At 39.9% G+C, this 19,326-nt stretch overlaps 1 protein-coding gene across 2 annotated transcripts in view; it reads right to left on the bottom strand.

Moving 5' to 3' along the window:
• Positions 1–16,911, bottom strand: part of LOC115239562 (dual specificity tyrosine-phosphorylation-regulated kinase mbk-2-like) — a 45,442-nt gene extending 28,531 nt beyond the window's left edge. Inside the window, exons 1-2 of one of the 2 annotated variants that reach the window (XM_029814160.1) lie at positions 15,920–16,911; positions 13,445–15,845 (exon numbers count right to left, since the gene is read on the bottom strand). In XM_029814160.1, coding sequence (XP_029670020.1) covers positions 13,445–14,584 — 1,140 coding nt within the window. In that variant the 5' untranslated portion in view covers positions 14,585–15,845; positions 15,920–16,911. The remainder of the gene's footprint in view (positions 1–13,444; positions 15,846–15,919) is intronic. The other variant, XM_029814161.1, reaches the window with a different exon arrangement.
• Positions 16,912–19,326: the final 2,415 nt, after the last annotated feature.

Here is a 19,326-nt window from a genome sequence, read left to right as displayed (position 1 = left end):
AAATAAATAAATAAATAAATATATTTTACTGTAAATAAATAAATAAATTATATATATATTTATTTATTTATTTATACGATACATTAATTAAGATTATTTAATGTTCTTATTTTGAACTTGAACTAAAATTTCTAAAAGAGAATAATTCTCTCGGAGTTTCTCGCGGGCAGATTCCAAAAGTTCCTTCGTTTACCGTAATAAAGTTACCGAGGCGTTATCTCATCACGGCATGCTCGATTAAAGCGCGCAACAATGAGAAGAAACTTATTGTCAGTTTCATTCAGTGATTAATTTGGAGTTTGCGAGTCATCGAGTTCGTAGCCGGCCAAAAAAAAAATAGGAGAATCCGTTTCATTGACTCTTTGGGGAATGACGTAATTGCGTGGTGCGAATTTAAAGTGACGCCGTCAACGGGAAATGACTCGAACGCGATAAGATGGATAAGAAAAATGACAAAGATATATGTATAGCTACCCGTTTCTAAAAACGTCTCTCCCCCGACACGTTTTGTACGGTCCATGTCCCTGACACAGAGGAGGCTCGAATTACATTATGTGCGCGATTCCCCATAAATTTGGCTGCTTAAATATTTGAACATCTAAGTGCAGCGGGACGTATATAGTTCGCGGGGATAGGTATCAAACTCGCGACACTCATAGATAAGATCCGTTATATCGAAGTGAAATATCGGTGTTTTGTATCGACATCGTATCCATATCGACAAGTATCGACATATTTATACATCGCGTTCGCTGTCAATTTTCAAGTTAACACTTTTGATGAAAAAAAATCCAAGAATCTAAATATATCGAGAAAAGTGGAAAAATCATACCAGTAAAAAAATTTTATTTATTCAAATAAATTTCATCTATAAAAATGTAGAATATATGTCCACATATCTGCCAAAAATTTCTACCTTCAGAATTATTCCTGCAGAGTTCGTTTTTCGTTTGGAGACAGGGATCAATAAGAACCGAAAAATATGGTGTACTGATAAAAAGCTGCATGTACACATTAAAATTTAATGAGAAAATAATTTACACACACACGTACATCACAGATAACTCGTTCGTGCATTATTGCATTAATAATATACACGCGTGCTCTCTGATGTGGCTGAAAATTCGGGAGAATAACCGTTTGCATTAATCGCCGCCGCATGAAAGAGTAACTGTAAAAACAAGCGTAAAACACGAGACCACGTGTGACGCATTTATGTTGATCGTAAGCCACGTGCAGCCGTTTTAGCAACGCGCGGAAGTACCGCAACGGAGAGCCTCCCTATTCGCGCGCTCACACACACACACACACACATACATACATACATACATAAATATATATTTCGAGTGGGTGCGGCGGCTCGATTAATGTGCGCGGGACAATGGGAGAACTTGTTCATTCAGCGATATCGAGAGAGAGTGGATATCGATACGCAAGCTTGCCCATTTGACTCTCGTATACTTATGTTAGCCCGCGATCAGAAACCAATCTCTCCGTCTCGCCGTCCCGAATCCAATTTCTTATTTTTACATTCGAGAGAAGAAAGCCATATCGATCCAAAATTATTTGTTTTGGCACGTTTATAATGAAAGAAACGAGCTCCATAAATTTCTGTCTGTAAGTCGTACAACATGAAACGACGATGCCGTACGGTAATTTTACGTTCACGCTTTCGCGTATTTTCCCATTACGACGTAGATAAATATCGAGGTCGCTTCCGCACACTTCGTCACTAGCACGGAACGCATTTGATAAATAACTTTGGTGAATTTAGCATCCTACTTTTAATAAATTTTCAATACAAAAAGTGATAATATATATCTCGTTTATCGTAATAATTTCGTTTGTAGTCAAAACTATAAAAATATGCGGCACTTTGAAAAAACAATTTTCAACTTTAGAATGAAAAATTGATAATAAATTTTGATTCAAAATTGTTTGTAGATATTTGTAGTAGTTTTTCCTTTGTTTTTATATAATTGAGTCATTTAAAAATTACAATATATTTGCAGTTGAAATAAAATATACCAATATCTCAATCTTAATCAAAACTCTCCCAAAATCTTATATATTAATTATATCAATATTGAATTGTCATTTTGCAATATTTATACCGTTAGTCCAAGAACCATGTGATAAAAGATACCATTGGATTCGCAAGATATTATTTTCGGAAAAACTAAAAGAGAAACAGACAAGCATTATGTCGGCGTAACACCGGTGTGCGTCCATCTTTCTCGTTATTTTTGACTGACCGGGATTCATTGACCCCCGCACACCTTCTTGAGATCCGGTAACGAACGAAATGTATCATAGAGATAGTGCGGACGGTCGGCCGCACGACCCGCCAGGATGTGCTTATTATTTTTAATATGGCACCGTTGCGCTATTGCGTGTTAAAAACCGGATATATCTACGATAACATCAGTAAATAAATATTTCTATTACGATAGTCTGTTAACGAAATACGAAACAATCGAGATCACGGGAAGGAGATATATATGACGGAAAATATGCAGATTAAGACTGCAAATCTCACAACATAAAGAACATCGTGAAAATATTAAGCATCATATTAAATAAAACATACATTAAAGTATTAAATAATTATTTAAAAAATTCTTTTAACAGATTATCAGAACGCACAGAAATCAATATATTTCGCTTTTATCAAAATTTATAACGTAAATAAGAGATATTCTCTCTAAATTTATAAACACGATAAATTTTTATCCATCTTCACGATAAATAAACAGTCTCGGAAATATCCTAAATCACTGAACGGAGACGTCAGTGAAAAATCGTCTTGATATAGGCCCGTTATATTTTTTTACTAACTCGTTTAGCAACCGCCGCCGCCACCGCAAACATTTTATGTCAACCGTAAAGAAATCAGGCACCGGTCGATCTACGGAGCGATAGAATTTATTATTTAAGACGGTAGCGAAAATCGAATTAGTCTCGCACTCAAGGCTGCACCGCAGCCGGTAAATTTCCGATAAACTAGAAGAGCGTGGATTAAAGACGCGCTATCGACATCGACGCACTACTTCGCCTATTAATAGTAAATGCAGGGAGGAAGAGCGAGAGGAAAAGAGAGAGATCAATCCGTCCCCTATTTTTACGATCGAGCCCGAATCGTGCCTCCTCTAATGTATTTTCAAAATATGTTTGATCGTTCCTTATCGATTACATTTAAATTGAGCGCATCGTCCTTAGAACGCTCCTAAGTGAACTTACATACGAGGCGTTTTACGTTCTGTGCATATTACGGTGCATATCAGTGGAGTGTAAACCACTCTTCCTTAAAAGGCGAAGAAGTATTTTATACCTGTGCAATCACACTATTACCTTTGGTAAGATAATAATGATTGCACATTCTACGTTTACGAAACAGTACAAAAATAAAATGTTTTATTTTATTTCTTATAAGTATTAAAATGTCACATTTATCTTTGAGCATTTTTTTATTCAAGCAAAGGATTTTAAAACTTTTTTTATATTAATTATGGTATAATATATTTATAACGTCAATTAAATATATATAATAATTTAATTGTAATAATTAATGTTGTCAAATATAATTTTGCAATATTTGAATTATATTGCATTTGTGGGAAAAGAATCCGAAGAGGATGTACAAACACATATCTTAATATTAGCTTAACAAGTTTGATCTTATAATCAATCACTATCTGCTTTTCAAAGAAGATGAAATAACATATGAGTACGCTTTTCTGATCACAATCTCCGGGCTTCTTTTGAAGCACCACTTCTGCGAGTTTATCCAGAGCCCCTCTTCATGGCTCGTATAAAGTATCAATAGGGAATGGCCAAGATCGCTATAAAGAAAAATTTCGAGTCGACTGGACGGTCGAAGGAAAACTTCCAAGAAACACGATCAGTCTATCCTTGTTTATCGAAAGGAAAGATTGTCGTAGAAACGTCCAGAAATAAGATCCTCGCCGAGGGAGGGATGCACGAGTTTATATTTGGAGCGTGAAATGAAGACATACAATTTCGTGGATGGAGTGTGTGTGTGCAAAGGAGAGAGCCCTTCCCCTCCCCCTAGTCGGGACAGCCTCCGATTGTGGAAGTTTCACCCAAGGAAAATTTCCCTTTAAAGTCTGTTGCCTTTATTGCCCCAACCGGAGAGCATTAATCCATACAAAAATAAAACCGGAAATACTCGAAGAATTATTATAATTTATCGCGATAGTATCTTTTTCCATCCGTCAAAAATCTCCAATTAAAATAAGCGAATTAACGCACCAAATTAATGAGAGGTCTGATATTATTATTGTGTGTATATAGCGTTTAATTCAAAACAATTTTTTTTTTTAATTTATTATTTCATATACTTTTTGATTAAAAGAGCAAAGTGGGTCAAGTCCACATGATTTTGTACGATCTACTTTAAACACAAAGTCGTATGTATACCCATAATTTATCAGGTCCGCTTTACACGCAACTTCGTGTTTAAAGCAGACCTTACAAATTGCGAATTTGTTCACTCGAGATCCTCAATGATTACATCGCAATGAAATACATGGTTGAGGGAGACAAATAGCGTGATATGTGTTTAGGATGTTGAAAAAATTCAGCACTCGGAAAGAACTGTCTCATGACAACTTTGTTAAACAAAGCGACAAATAGCTACGTATGCCGTTGCCGAGGCAAATCTCTTCTGAGAAAGTCTTTCTTTAGAACTTAATCTTAGTATGGGGTATCTCGCGGCGCATTAATATCGAGGGCGTCAGTTTCAGTCATAATAAAGAATGTACCCCGAATTATTTTTAGCTGCACTACTCAAAGGCAGTGCTCCTGCGATAGATAAGTTAACGAACGCTGAACGTGTTATCATTACCGTGACCCAATTAGCGAAAGTTAGCGGTACGCCAACAAGATCGGTTTCGAAAGTTCCATTATCATCGAGGCACTCTCGAAATTATTATTAGATATATAATTGATTGCACATACTCATTTTTCTGTGTACATAAAATGTTCAATTAAATTTAATTTCTCAGAATTTAATTTTCTAAATTTTATATTTGATTAATGTGTGCTTAAAACGAGATAAATCTTAATTATAAGCTATAAATATGTCACGTGCTACATTTCAATAAGCAAATATACTCTTATTGTTAATTAAGAATTTGTAAGATATAGTGACAAGAAAATCGAAAAGAAAATAGCTAAATATTTGCAACTTTGAGTCGTTAAATTATTAACTAAATTCTAGATAAGTCAATTAGAGACCTCGCATTCGTCCAGTGTCACATTATTTGTTTATCACTTTCCTGTTAATATATATTGCGATTGTAGGTCAATCAGGATAACTTCCGTTTGCCGCAATTAAAATTCTCCGTGTATTCCGGACACATATCTTTTGGAATATCTAGAATATAAAAATTATAAATGTCTCCTGAGAAAGTTGTAATATTACATTCCAATGAAGTTTATCGCGAAATATATCTCCCGTTAAATCTCACAGATGCATCGAGACATCGTATAGGATGTCTAAGAAAGTAAGTCATTAGATTTTATTATCAACGTCCGGGGGAGATGCTCGCTGATTCTTGATGATTATTTTAATACGGAATAAACTAGTGCGTGACAAAACTTCGCTTTTAAATGGAAACTTTCCATTGAGAGAATATTCATTCATTACTTTAACATCACCTCCTCTGTGTGCGTATATGTGTATGCTAGCGTACTCATCATAAAAATTTTAAAATACAATTTAAATAATTCTTTTTGACATCCTTTTTATAATTAAAAATTACTCACCCAAATTCTGCGAGTTATACTGATGATTCAAAAACAGGTTAATTGGAAATGTTTAATTTAACAGCAAATATCTCTCTTAATCTACTCAAGAATGTCGGCGAACAAGAATCGCTGTGGTAGATATATAGTTCTCAAATTGTTTACCACGGCGCAAAGTTTATCTCTCTGATACAATCTCCATTCATCTTCATTCGCGGATATGAGCTTCGAAGTTCCGGACAGGTGAGAGATCGGAATTGAATCGTTGTACTTAGGAAATTAATTGATCTCGATCTGTTACGATCGACGTTAGTTGAACGTTTGTCGATGCGATCGCGTGCACACGTACGACACGCTAATATCGATATTACAACGTCCGCGCATGTAAACGACTATACTAGGGATGGTGTCGAATTTACGAGCCCTCGTCCAAGAGCGGGTTAACCTAATATCCTACGAATTAATTAGCCTGGATAGATAATGTTAGAGAACCGGGAGAGATTCACGTTCTCTTAATGATAGCACAGCGCCGCAAATTGTCGATAAATAGTTTGATAACCGCTAAATCATCAACCAGATCGCTAAACTGTCCCGGACTCTGTAATTCAACCGTATCTATTTTTAACTTTACGTCATATTATGTGATACACGCGATTAACTCGATGTGTATCATATAAATTGGAATTGCGATCGTGTAATAATTAACGTCTGGGAAAGAAAATGAAAGAAGAGAAAAGAGAGATAATCCCGTGATGATGTAATTTTATTCCACGCGCGCAACAGTTCGCGGATCAGCGTTAAATTCGTCTTTGCAAGAAGATAAATGCACATAGAATACAATCTGGACGCTTTCCTGTGCGTTCGATCTGATTCGCTCGCGCCCACGCGATCCACGCAGAGAGAATCCGCGGTAGTATCTCGTTCTCTCATAGAATCTCCGCGATATAACATCCGTCAATCCTCGGACAGGCAACATATTCACGCGTCGCGATACCGATCTGCTAACGACGAGTAATGGATACTCGACGGCCGCGTTTGAATTCACGCGATCGCTTATCGAAAATCGCGTCGCGATTATTAATCGACCACGAGGTTCTCGTTCCTTGCCTCGCCTTCGAGAACGTCGCTTCGCACACGGTAAATCTCGCTAGCTGTCTGAAAATAATTATATAAATGCAGAATGGGCAGATATAAATCGTTCAATCGATATTGAACGTAAAAAAAAAAAAAAAAATTTAGTTGCATTTCTTAATCTTCTGTTAGATATTGGTGATTAAATATAACTATATATAAAAGAAATGAGATAAAAATCTATGCCGTGAAAAATTTTAGAGAAAGATAATTTTAAATCGTGTACTCTCTCTCTTATATGATCGTAGATTACTTGTTGCGATCAAAGATAGAACATGGCAACATATTCAGCGACCGATATTCACGCCACATTTCTTGCGATAGTTCCCAGATGTGCTGAGCATGATTTTTGGCTAACATTCAACTCGAGACGCATTTATATACGAATTGGCTTTTAGATGAAAATCTAGAATCGGAAAGAGATACTTAATTATGTTACTCTTTATATACACATCAAACACACTTCCTCAAGTCAATGTGAAAATCATTGATCATGATTCAATTTGATCGTCGCCGAAACGATAAAACGGTGATATAAAAGGTGGTATAAAAGGAGGGCGTCAAATATTTATCTCTACCAACGAGTAACAGTAGTCTGTCGGATGCCAGATTAGATCCGTCTGTGTGATTAAGCGAACGTGTAATGGTGAGATACATCTGGTACATACGTACTTCTTATTGATCGACAAGACGTCAGGGGAGTACAACGACGTCGTACCGGAAAAGCCATCCGCGACGGGAACGAGGCTTCTCTGGATAGTCGTCGTCATCGTCGTCGTTATCGAAGTCAGTCGGAAAATTTCAACTGTCGTTAACGTCATCCCCGAGCACGCACTTTGAAAAGCCGATCGTTCGAGTTTCCTTCCTATGATAGCGAGTCGAACGAACGTTGTCGTTCTCCTCTTTTCCACGTCTCCTCTTCTCTCTCCTCATTTTATTTAACGGCAAACAATTATCGATAAACCAAAACATTACTGTGCGACATTACAACGGCAGTGGAGATAACGGAAGAAAGGCGGATGCGACTGTAGCCACGTGCAAATTTTACGAACTCTTCGAGATTCTTGATATCGGGAGAATCCTCCACACTTTGTAGATTGTTTGTAGGTTGCCTGTTCAGTGCGAGATATTAATGCGAGGAACTCCAAGTGTATGCGCGATACATCCATAGGAGTTGTAAATTTTAATGTCGTTCTCTCTCTCTCTCTCTCTCGTTGAATTCCTTTAAAGTTTCGGAATACATTTAGTGTGTCTGTGTATATATGTCACGCAAGTTTTATCTCCCGTGTCGTAGTTTAAAACACTTTCGCAAACAGTAAGAACACATTGAATTGTTTTCGGCGGGAATTATTTTAACGTTTCGGCAACATTACCGTTTTTACCGTTAATTTCCATTCGCGAATGTAATTTATGAGCAATATTTAGCATCCTACGTGTGTCCCGATAATTTTGTTTTTCCTATAATTGGCGTAATAAAATATGTCAATAAGCAATTAACCGGCGTTTGTGCCGAATCCTTTTATTTTTATTTGGAGAAATTTTTAACCGCGCTCTCTCGTAAAAAAAGAGCTAAAATATAAAATAATTTGATTCTTTTCAATTTCATTCCGCGGTACATGCAAATCCAATCTCGCGATAGACATGTCCCGTAACGCTTAATTTACATTCAAAACAGCGTGGAAAAAAATCGATGGTAAATATATATTCCCGTTTATATCTCTGATGTGAGATTCCGCGCCTATCAAATTTCGAGCGTGCTTTTCATTCCATGCCGAGCATACCGCGCGAACATCATACATTACAATATCGCCGCAGATGATTAAATACGAACTGAAAATTACAGTTATCGAGTTAGCACATTCGACGCGAAACTAAAAATTCGAATTTAACGCCAGATATTCTTGTGTGCGTTAAAAAAAAATCGTGCTTTTCAGGATTTATTTTTCTAACATAAATAATTGATATGAAAAAAATTGTACAAATGAAGAGAACAATAATCTTTTATTTTTTTTATTTCAATTGCAATGTGTTTAAATTTTTCAAATTTCCCGAAAATTATGCAATTATTATGATTATTTAAATTTCCTTAATTCTCTTAATTGAAATAAACGTATGAGTTTATAGCAGGAATCGAATGATAACTGATTAAATTAGAAAGTTATTATAACAGAAATGATATATCATACATCTTGATTGTCAATTAATTCGACAATAAACGCCTGTTAGAAAAAAAGAGTGAGACTCTTAAAGCTGAAAGGATATTGAGAATATATTCATTGCAATCCACGCAATAAGGAAACATATAGATAATGGAAAAAATAATTCGCAGACATAAGATCCGTTTATTCTCATCAATATGAATATGAAACTCGCGTTCTCGTATATATATATGCATGTATTATATTTATACATAATGTAGTGCATACATATTTAAACGTGCGTGTTCTTTATCCAATTAATAGACCTGATATTTTGCGGACTTTCATTCATTTTAAATACTATACTATACAATGTGTGATATTAAAACCCATGTTTCCTATTTACATACAATTAAAATTGACGCGCTTTATAATCTGTCATATATAATAAATATTTTATCAAATATAAATAAAATTTCTCTCCCTATATAAAATACTCTCTCTTTTTCCTTATATATTTATAATCAAAAATATATGGACTGCGAAAAATAAATATTAGCGAGCAATATTAGTACAGTGACGCACAATATTAACACTTTTATTCGTATAATAATTAATGTTTAAGCGCATCCGCAAATTTTAATGTCATTTTATTACCCCCGCCCCCAATCTAATTTAATTTATCGACAAGTTTAATTTAATTTTAATTACTATCTCACTCTGCATTTATAATTACAATATACATTATTACATGTCTGTTATATTCATTATACGATGTTGAATATGAAGCAATATATTATAAAAAAATACAAATGATATCATCATCAGATAGTGACCTATTTTAGATACCAAATAAGAGAGAGAAGTTGACGAAACATAGTCGCACGTGTCAAAAAATCCATGATATCGTGCGTGTCGACTCTGTCGAAATAATATCTTCTTACTTCAATTATGCCTTATGCGGATAATGATAAAACGACACGAGAGGAGAGACGCTCGGCGAAAGTTACGAACTCAAATATTAGAAGAGTCGAATTGGAAAATCACGACGATCTTTCAAACACACGCCGATTTTGAATATTTATATTCTGGTCCCGCGTTCTCGACGATTAACTACCGGAAATGTTGCTACGAATCATAATTGATTATTTCTTCCACAGAATCTTGTTTCGCGGCTGCAACAATTATTTTCGAAAATCCTGCTACAAACAGTAATTGTTTTATTTTGACATTTAATCGCGTTAAATATCGTGTCCTCAAAGTCGCAGTCTCGAGGCAAATCCGAGCGTTAATCATGCAACCATGAGAATCGCCTTTCGAGAAAGAAACCTGGCATGCCTCAATTCAAATTCGATTTTACGCCTCGACACGACTCATTGCTCCGCATTCAATCTTAATTCACACCTCAGCGGAGAAATTTCCGCTAGTAATGTTTTTTCTTTCGCGACTTTTTTTCAAGAGATATCTCTCAATAATACAATGCAGATAGTGCCAATGAAAAGTGCGTCGATAGATAACGGCGTGAATAGTGTCATTACATAACATTAATTTCTTGAAAATCATGTCAAAGTTGTCATAAAGTCATTTTAATATAGATTTATCTCTAATATTTTATTTAATATTATATTAATAAAATAATCAAATGGATTATATGAAAATGTGACATACATTTTTTCGATTATATCAAGTTTAATCAGGTGTCCTTGCGTGCAAAATAAAAACTTAGCGAAAATACATCATCTGTCAAAAAATCCGACTGTTTTCAAACATGTTGATACGATTTCGAATCTCTATCGCGTCGCTAAATCAAGATAAAGAGCCGTGAATATCTCGTCAAACATTACGAAAACAATCACAAAGTCATGAAAGGAGTCACGTGCCGTGCACAGATCAGCCTTAAACTTCAAGCATTGAAAGGCCATTGAAAAGGCTGGCAATCGCGTCGGTTACAGCCATTTAGAAGGAACAAGCAAATCTAATTTTTGCCCATTTCCAACACTTAGCCCCTTAGCTTTACAGCCTGGCGCGAACGACGTCGGCATCAAAGTAAACCACCGTGCGGCCTCGCAAGGTCACGATCCAGCATAGGCAAGCCTTACTCTCGGAAAGTTTTGTGAACTCGCGTGCGAATGTTACAGTTGGCGGAGATAACACGATTCCGCTTGCTTACGCGTTCTTGCACGTTTGTTGACGAGACGAGCAAGTAGGGGATCGAGGACTTGGAAACTGGATAATCAGGTATTATTCATGATTTCGAGGATATACCTCTAATAATGTTTAAAATAATTAGGTAACACATGCGATTACCCGATTATCCTTTATATATTCACATATTAATAAAACTAATATATTCTTATCTACCTAATAAAACTTTTTTTCTGGGCTAAAAGAATTATGAGAATGTGTGTGTAAAATAAACGTATGAAAAAAATAACAGGCATAGCAGTTTTAAAGAAAAAGTTGGAAATTTTCTTAAAATAATATTTTTTTATTCAACACGTTAAAATTAATTTGTATGTAAAATACCTATAATGCAACGCGCGTTAATTGTTTTTGTATATAATCCTTGTATAGAATATTGAAACTATGAATTCGTATGTAATATAAATTATAACGACGACAGAAGGAATACAACAGGGTACCTCGTATACTATATATGTTACCAATTACCGTTAAAAGCATAAATAGAATCAGATACCATTAGTAATGGACCAGAGTTTCCTACGTGAACACGTAGCAGAAACATAGCACAAAATATAGCACTGGTTGAATTTCTACTGTCCGTATATATATATATATATATATATATATATATACATATACACGAACACCACTCCCATTAAATAATATATATTATTAAGTATCGCTTAGTCAGTAGTATGCGAGACGCGGTATTCATGTTACCTCTTATGACTACCGTCTCTGACAAGTGGCTCGAAAACGTGCAGCGCGAATCGTCAGAAGTATGCATGTTTAACATGAACGGGTGCCATTTAACAGCGTTTACGTCTTGCGGTATCCGCACAGGCTAAGACAAGAGAGATCGTTTCCCGCATCGCGCGTTCTTTTCGGTCTGTCGGTTAACCGTGAATCCGTGGAATCCGGTCGGTTTTGGAAGCGCGGCGCGAAGCGTGTACGTCGTATTATATTCACGAGGGAGGAAGCAGTCTTTGACAGCTTTCTACGCGATTTCTCCCGATATCGGATGTTCGGAAACGGGGCTAAAGGTCGCGGCTGTGTATACGGAAAATGTGGGCGGGGGTAAAGCGGTTTATCGATTAGCTTTAATTGAAAGCTCAGTTTCACGAAAGTAAAGATGTTTGTAGAGCGCCCGCGCAAATGTGTGTATGTGTGTGTGTTACACGCGTACAAAATGAAAACGTCAAAATATATAAAATAATCTATATATTCAAACGGTATAGACAGTATTGTTAGAATATTATAAACGTGCAGAAAAATAAGAAAATTTAAATAAACAGATAAATTAAAAAATAGATTTTTTTTTTTTTTATTAGTTTGCATAGAATGTCATTCTTCTCAATGCATATCATCGGTATGTCGTTATTTCGAAGGAGAAGTAATAAAGTCTTCCGTGTGCGAACCATATAAAGAAATGTCAATAAAGGATCACATTACGAGGAATAATAAGTGGCTCTTCGAGATACCGTCGAGAGAAACTCGAGATCTTGTTTTGCAAATATTATCAGAAAGAAAAATCATGTGTACATCGAGAATTCATTATATCGTCTCGAATACGAAACGGGAATAGATGCCTTCCGTTCTTGTTTGCAAATATTGCGCATCTTCTTTATAAAATAAATTTGACGCGCTTCAAATTACACAGTAATAAAAGCACTAATTTGCGATCCTAAAGTAAAATTGCAAGATTGTTAATTAAAGGGTTTAGTATAACAGTAATTTTCAACCTATTTTTTTGATAAAAACTTATGAAGAAATAAATTTATAAATTTAATGTTTTCTTTCAACTTTAAAAGCCATTAATTTTAAAATTAATTTCCCCAGTTTAGAAAAAAAAGTTTTAAAGTTTTTACGTTGTTGCAATAAATCCCTTAATCCCTTTGTTTTTATAATATACGCGGTTCTTAATATAATCGCAATTCTACTGTTCGCTTGATCTCTCTATATTTTCACGAAATACATGTGATGCATTCGATCAAAATATTTCTGAAAACTTATTTATAAATCCTTTAATTATATATAACATGTTTATCTTTATAAAAGTGACTGATTATTAACTTATAAAATTATTTTTAAATCATATAATCCAACGAATAACAGAAAAGAATGCATCGAGAAATTTTAGAGAGGCCGCGAATAAGTGCTATGAATATTATTTCAAACTTTCAGTTTACGGGATTAACAATAAGAGAATATTCTGTAATCACCTTGATGCCGCTGCGACCCTGTTGTTTGAGCAACACGTTCTCCGGCTTCATGTCGCAGTGTATAATCTTGTTCTTGTAGAGGGCATCCAGGCAGAGGAGCAGCGAGTGCGAGAACTTACGCACGAGTTGCAAACTGAAGCCCTTGAAGTTGTTCTTCTTGATGAGCTCATACAAATTGATGCTGAGCAGCTCGAATGTGATGCACATGTGACAGCGAAAGGTAAACGAGTCGAACATATGAATGATGTTCATGGTGTTGTCCTTGTCCTGCTCGCGCAACTTACGCAATATGCGTATCTCCTCGTGCGCTTGACGGTGGAAGCGCTTCTCGTTGCGCACCATCTTGAGCGCCACGTGCTCGTGCGTTTTGTGATCGTAGGCCTTGACCACCTGGCCAAACGAGCCCTTGCCGATCACGCGCAGCACTTCATAGCGATACGCCACGTGATCGTGTGGCACATGGATGTACGAGCCCTGTTCGTTGTCGTACTCGTTGTTGTTGGGCCGGCCGATGATGCCCGGCCGTTTCTTCGCATTCGCGCCGATGAAGTAGATCTGCTGGTAATTGAAAATCTCGTGATGCTCGTACGGGGTCAGCTTGTTCATGTACAGCTTCATCACCATCTCCGGCGTGATGGTCGCCGTCTTCGGTTTAACGCTGACGATGCTGTTGCTGCCGTTACCGCCGTTTCCACCGCCGCCGGTGCCGCTACCACCAACGCTTCCGCTACCGCCACCACCGCCCTCGCCTCCGCCACCGGCGCCGCCACCGCGTCCACTACCGCTATTGGAGTTGCCATCGGAACGACCGTTTCTCACCACCGGACTGCTCGACTGGCTGTTGGGCTGCGAGTGCGAGTTGTGGCTGGAGTTGTGGCTCACGGGCCAGAAGCCCTCGCCTTTCCACGATAGTTTCTGATAAGTGGCCGTGTAAGGCACGAACTCGTCGTCGCCGCCACCGCCGCCGCCACCGGTCTGCTTCAACCCGGTACCTTTGATGATCGGCGGCAGATGGTTGCTGCTCTCGCTGCTCGAGATGTACGGCTGCGTCGAGATCGCGCTCGCCGGCACGAACGGATTCGATTTGGAGAGGGGCATCTCGATCCTGCTTACCGCCGCCGATAGAGCCAAGCTAATCATTGGTGTCCATTTGTTCGCGTCCGCTCTGTCTGTCCTTGTCGAGCCTCGTCATCGGGATGATACGCGAACTAATTCACGCGCGGTGCGCGTTTTCCGCAACGCGTTTCCTCGCTCTTTCGCCGGACGTGTCGAAGAATAATAGCCCAGACTCGATGAGAGACATACTGCTCCGTTAGGACGACGACGGCTTCGAGATAAGGCTCTACGTCCCGATCGCGCGGTTTAAATAAATTATATAATCGACTAAAGGAACCGTGCACGACGGGTCAGTCTCGTTTTGAACAAAGCCGGAAAATGCCCAGCTTCCGGACGGGAATGTGCGACTCGCTGCTCCCGGGAAACGACGAGGGGCGAATTGCATCAGAAATGACTCGTCAGAATGAATCGCACGTGGTGTACTGCTGGATACGAAATCAATTCCTCCAATTATATTCCCGGGAATCTCGGCGAGAGATCCTCGCACACGTAAATGCAACGGACTAGAGAAGTTTCACTCGCGCGCGCGCTTCGACGAACGGCGAGTTAAGATCACGGGTTCGTGTTTAATCGACCGATATCTCCTCCGGTCGACGATCAGCACGACGTCGCGACTCTCGAACACGAAGGCGGCGATCCTCGCGTACTCGCGCAGACGGAAAGGAAGCCGCGAACGAAGAAGCGAAGGGGGGGAGAGAGAGAGAGAGAGAGAGAGAGGAGGAACTATGGAACCGCACTTTTGTCACGCACACTGTCACACACGTCGATCCGCCAGCGGGAATCCCGCGCGTCGAATATTATCACCCGATGACCACCATCCGGACCTTTTCTCCTTCGACGATCGCGACGTCGTCGTCGCTCGCTCGCGACGTCCTTCTTCTCGGCTTCGCTCGCGCGGGCCTCCGAACGTCTTCTAATTTTACGATCTGTCGCGCGCGACGGGGGCGAACGCATCATCGCCGTGCGAGGAAGCGGCTAACCAACCTCCGACTGGTTACACGGAGGTTATTGGCACGGGGCCGTCGCGAGTTTGACGACTCTGCCGCAGTCGCTGTTGCCGTGCCGCTGCTGTTCCATCCCGTTTCGTTCGTCAGCGCCCGAAAATACCCTCGGGAAGTCTATTCACCGGGTCTTCGCCACTCGCCGATCCTATTATCATTGTTGTCGATTGATTCTCCTTTTCGATCCGATCACCTGATCCCGCTGCTTCTCTCGTCGACGAGTACGTATCCGCGATATAAATTGTATCCTCCGCTCCGTCGATGTATCTGTCGCTCTCGATCACCTATTAACATAAACATACACAGATTCACATCAGGCAAATCACACTTAATACGCGAATAACAAGAAATTACGCACCAACGTACGCACTTGTTCGCACTCGCGAGGCGAAAGCCGGGTTATAGTCTCGAGCGATGTACGTATCCTCCTCTTCTCTTCCTTCTTTTTTAGTAGATATCCAAATGACTGTATATATGTGTAAATCGTTTACCAATTAATTTTCCCTTCTTCCCTTCATCCGTCTCTTTCTTTCTCCACGGTATACTTTCCACATTTCTCACATCCTAACCGTCCTCTCTCCTTCGGGAACGCGCGCTTTTCGTCACCGGCACCGACGAATCACGCGGTTCTCGGTCGACGACGACATAACACCATGTACCGCGACGTCGTCGTCGTCGTTCGCCGATTAGTAACGTCGCGGCTCGACGCGGCGGGAGTCCCAGTTGACACTTGGCTGCCGGACAGCTGGTCGTTGACAGCGCGCATGAAAATCGCGTCGGTCGACGATGTAAACTCGCAGGCAACTTCTCGACGGTTGTGCGAGAAACGTCGTCGTATCGTCGAAACGATCCGCGTGTCTCGCTCTGCGACTTACTCTCTCTTTCTTTCTCTTCCGAAGCGCGGACAAAGGAAGCGCCGATCGAATTCGTCGCTTCTGGCGTACTGACTGGTGGCCGATCGCTGCCACACTGCCGCCACCACCGCCGCCGCCGCCGCCGCCGTCTCTCTTCCTCTCGCTCTCTCACGTCCTCGCGAGACTCTTCCCCTCTCCGTCTATCTATCCTATCCGTCCGTCAGTCTCGCTCGATCTCACGTCGCCCTTTCCGTCGCGCTCTCACACCACACCACCATGTTTATTCTTTCTCCATCCCGCACGCAAACCACCGCGACGTCGGTCAAACGTCGGAGACGGTGTTGACGACCGATCCCCAATCGGGGTTGATATCCAGCACGGGACGCGCGTACAAAACAGAGAGAGAAAGAGAGACACGTACGTAAGCACGGACACAGCAGCACGCGCACTCGCACACGATCGAAACGCGCGACGGTCCCTCGTGTTAATGCCCCTCGACGGAACGGGGACGGGGGGGAGGGGGGAGGGGGGGGGGGGGAGGGGGGAGGAACGCGAGGGGGACGAGATCACACGCCGTAATATACGCGAGGACGGATCTTTACGGTTACGCGCGGCAGAGCGACGCGACCGCCGCTACTGCTGCTTCCGGCGACTCTCGCATGACTTTATCCTCTCTCGCCGTGCGTACGTACGTACGAGCAGCGGTGCCGGGATACGACTGTCCGCAACGCACATTCGCGTTGTACTCCGCGCGACACGCACAGGTGTTCGTTCGCGCGGGAGAGGGGCGCTCCAGCCAGCTCCACCGTCTCGTTCGTCGGACACTACTCGACACACACACACACAGCACAGGCCGCTCCGCGACGAATGGGATGATAATATCCGCGGAGACACGCTCGCGGTCGCGCGAATCCAAGCGACGTGTCCGTCGCCGGAAGCGAGTGTGCTCGCGCTTTCGGTCTCTTTGTTGATCTTTTACTCGGCGAGACCGCCGCCCCTTCGCGCGCGCCGTCAGAGCCGGTCGGAAAAACGCCTCTTTCCTTTTCTCTCTCTCTCTTTCTGTCTCGCGTGGCGCACGTTATATATCGTCGGTCCGTCCGTCCCGCGCGCTTACCAACACGTTCGTATATACGTACGTACTCCGATGTGCCGCCGCCGTTCGCGACACGCAGCAACACGCTCCGCGGTGCCGCGGATCGTATCGTTTCACCTAGACGGCCGTTCGAACGGTCGCGAGTCGATATCGTCCAGTTTAACTTTCGGACGACCGGTAGCGGTTATCGTTGATCGTACGACCGATAACTTTCCTTTTTCTCGAGAAGCGACGCTCTCTCGAGATCTACGACGATCGCGTCGACGAGCTTTGCCGCGACACTCGCGAGGCCGAGTCTCTCATTTGACAAGCGACGCGAGTCCACCGCGTGCGCATTTTGTGCTTCATGACGGAGACGTGTACGTTGTCGCAGATTTCGCGGGACAATGCAGAACAGATTTGTGCCCAGACTGTCGCTGAGGATAGGAAACGCCGTCTGCTCGCGAGATGGCGACACCTGACGACCCGAACACGCCGTCCGGTTTCTTGTAGTATAGTCCTTCATTATCCTTTATTCTGGATTCATCTGTATTCTAAAACAGCTGTTCTACCTGTCAACTGGAACGCTCCTTTGTCAGATGACTACATGCGTAGATCTAGAGCGAGAAAGCGAGTGCAAGATAGAACGCGGAAGATTTTCATTTTGCGCATGTATCTAAGAATAAATGGATTGAAGGAAGATATCAAAATAGAATAGAGGAGCAGCTCGGTTGCTAACGATTCTAGAAAAGGGGGTTTCTATTGTTTTAGCATTTTTTTAAACGAATTTTGATGACTTTTATTATCACTTAAGGTAATATAGTCACATTTTAATTCCGTCTTGGATTTTAATTCGCATTTGAATACATAATACATTCAGTCGAATATAAATTTATTAAATGTTTCCGAAGAAACGAGCAACATATAGCGTATTTTTAGGATCATCTCGACCAAACTAAAATTAATATGATCTTGATTAATTTATAAAGAGTAATATCTATATTTTGTTATATATATATATGTTTTATCAATATGGATATAATTATTAATTTCCCTTATTTGACACGCGGGTAGAGAGATTAAATTAGGAAAATGTGATTAAAATTGATGGTAGTTAAAAATTTTAACGGCTCTTGGAAAAATACTGGCCACACACACAGAATTTCTATGACAATTACAGATTTATCCTTTGCATAGTCTACTAAACTTTAACAACACAAACGATCCATTGGCATTAAAATTTTCGAAACGTTCTTTTTATATTATTTATATGCGAATAAATTGGAATACATCAATATATTATCAGTGAATATAAGTTTATTAAAATTGAATCTTTAAATGTTTCCGAAGAAACGATATATATATATATATGTATTTTATATATATGTACCCTATTATATACATATAAAGCATTTTGTAAAATTCATTTTATACAGATATATTGTCACTTGTAGTTTACATAAGTATATACATGTTGCTTCATAACATTAAATAAAATGAATAAAAAATAACAAGTTTTCAAACTTCACAACATAGTTAGCAAACCAAATTCACGTGGCATGATTCCAAAGAATTTCTTTTTTAATACAATTTATATATTTGTCGAAAATACTGATTTATCTAGAATATTGATCTTCCGCAATTCTCCTTTAATAATACATATTGCGTTTGCCTTTTGTAATAAAGCTTCGCAGTAGACGGAAAAAAAATTAATGGATCTCGCTCTTACTATCTTTCTCTTAGTTGATATAGACTTTATCATTTCTCCCAACAGTTTTTATATAGAATATCTGCGTAGCAGGGGGGGGGGGTCTATTGCCTTTTGATTGCGTATGTGGT

This window comes from Formica exsecta, unplaced genomic scaffold (assembly GCF_003651465.1).
Source record: "Formica exsecta isolate Colony F162 unplaced genomic scaffold, ASM365146v1 scaffold385, whole genome shotgun sequence".
NCBI lineage: Eukaryota > Metazoa > Arthropoda > Insecta > Hymenoptera > Formicidae > Formica > Formica exsecta.
The sequence above is the reverse complement of the archived record's forward strand: the minus strand, read 5'-3'. Positions and strand labels throughout refer to the sequence as shown.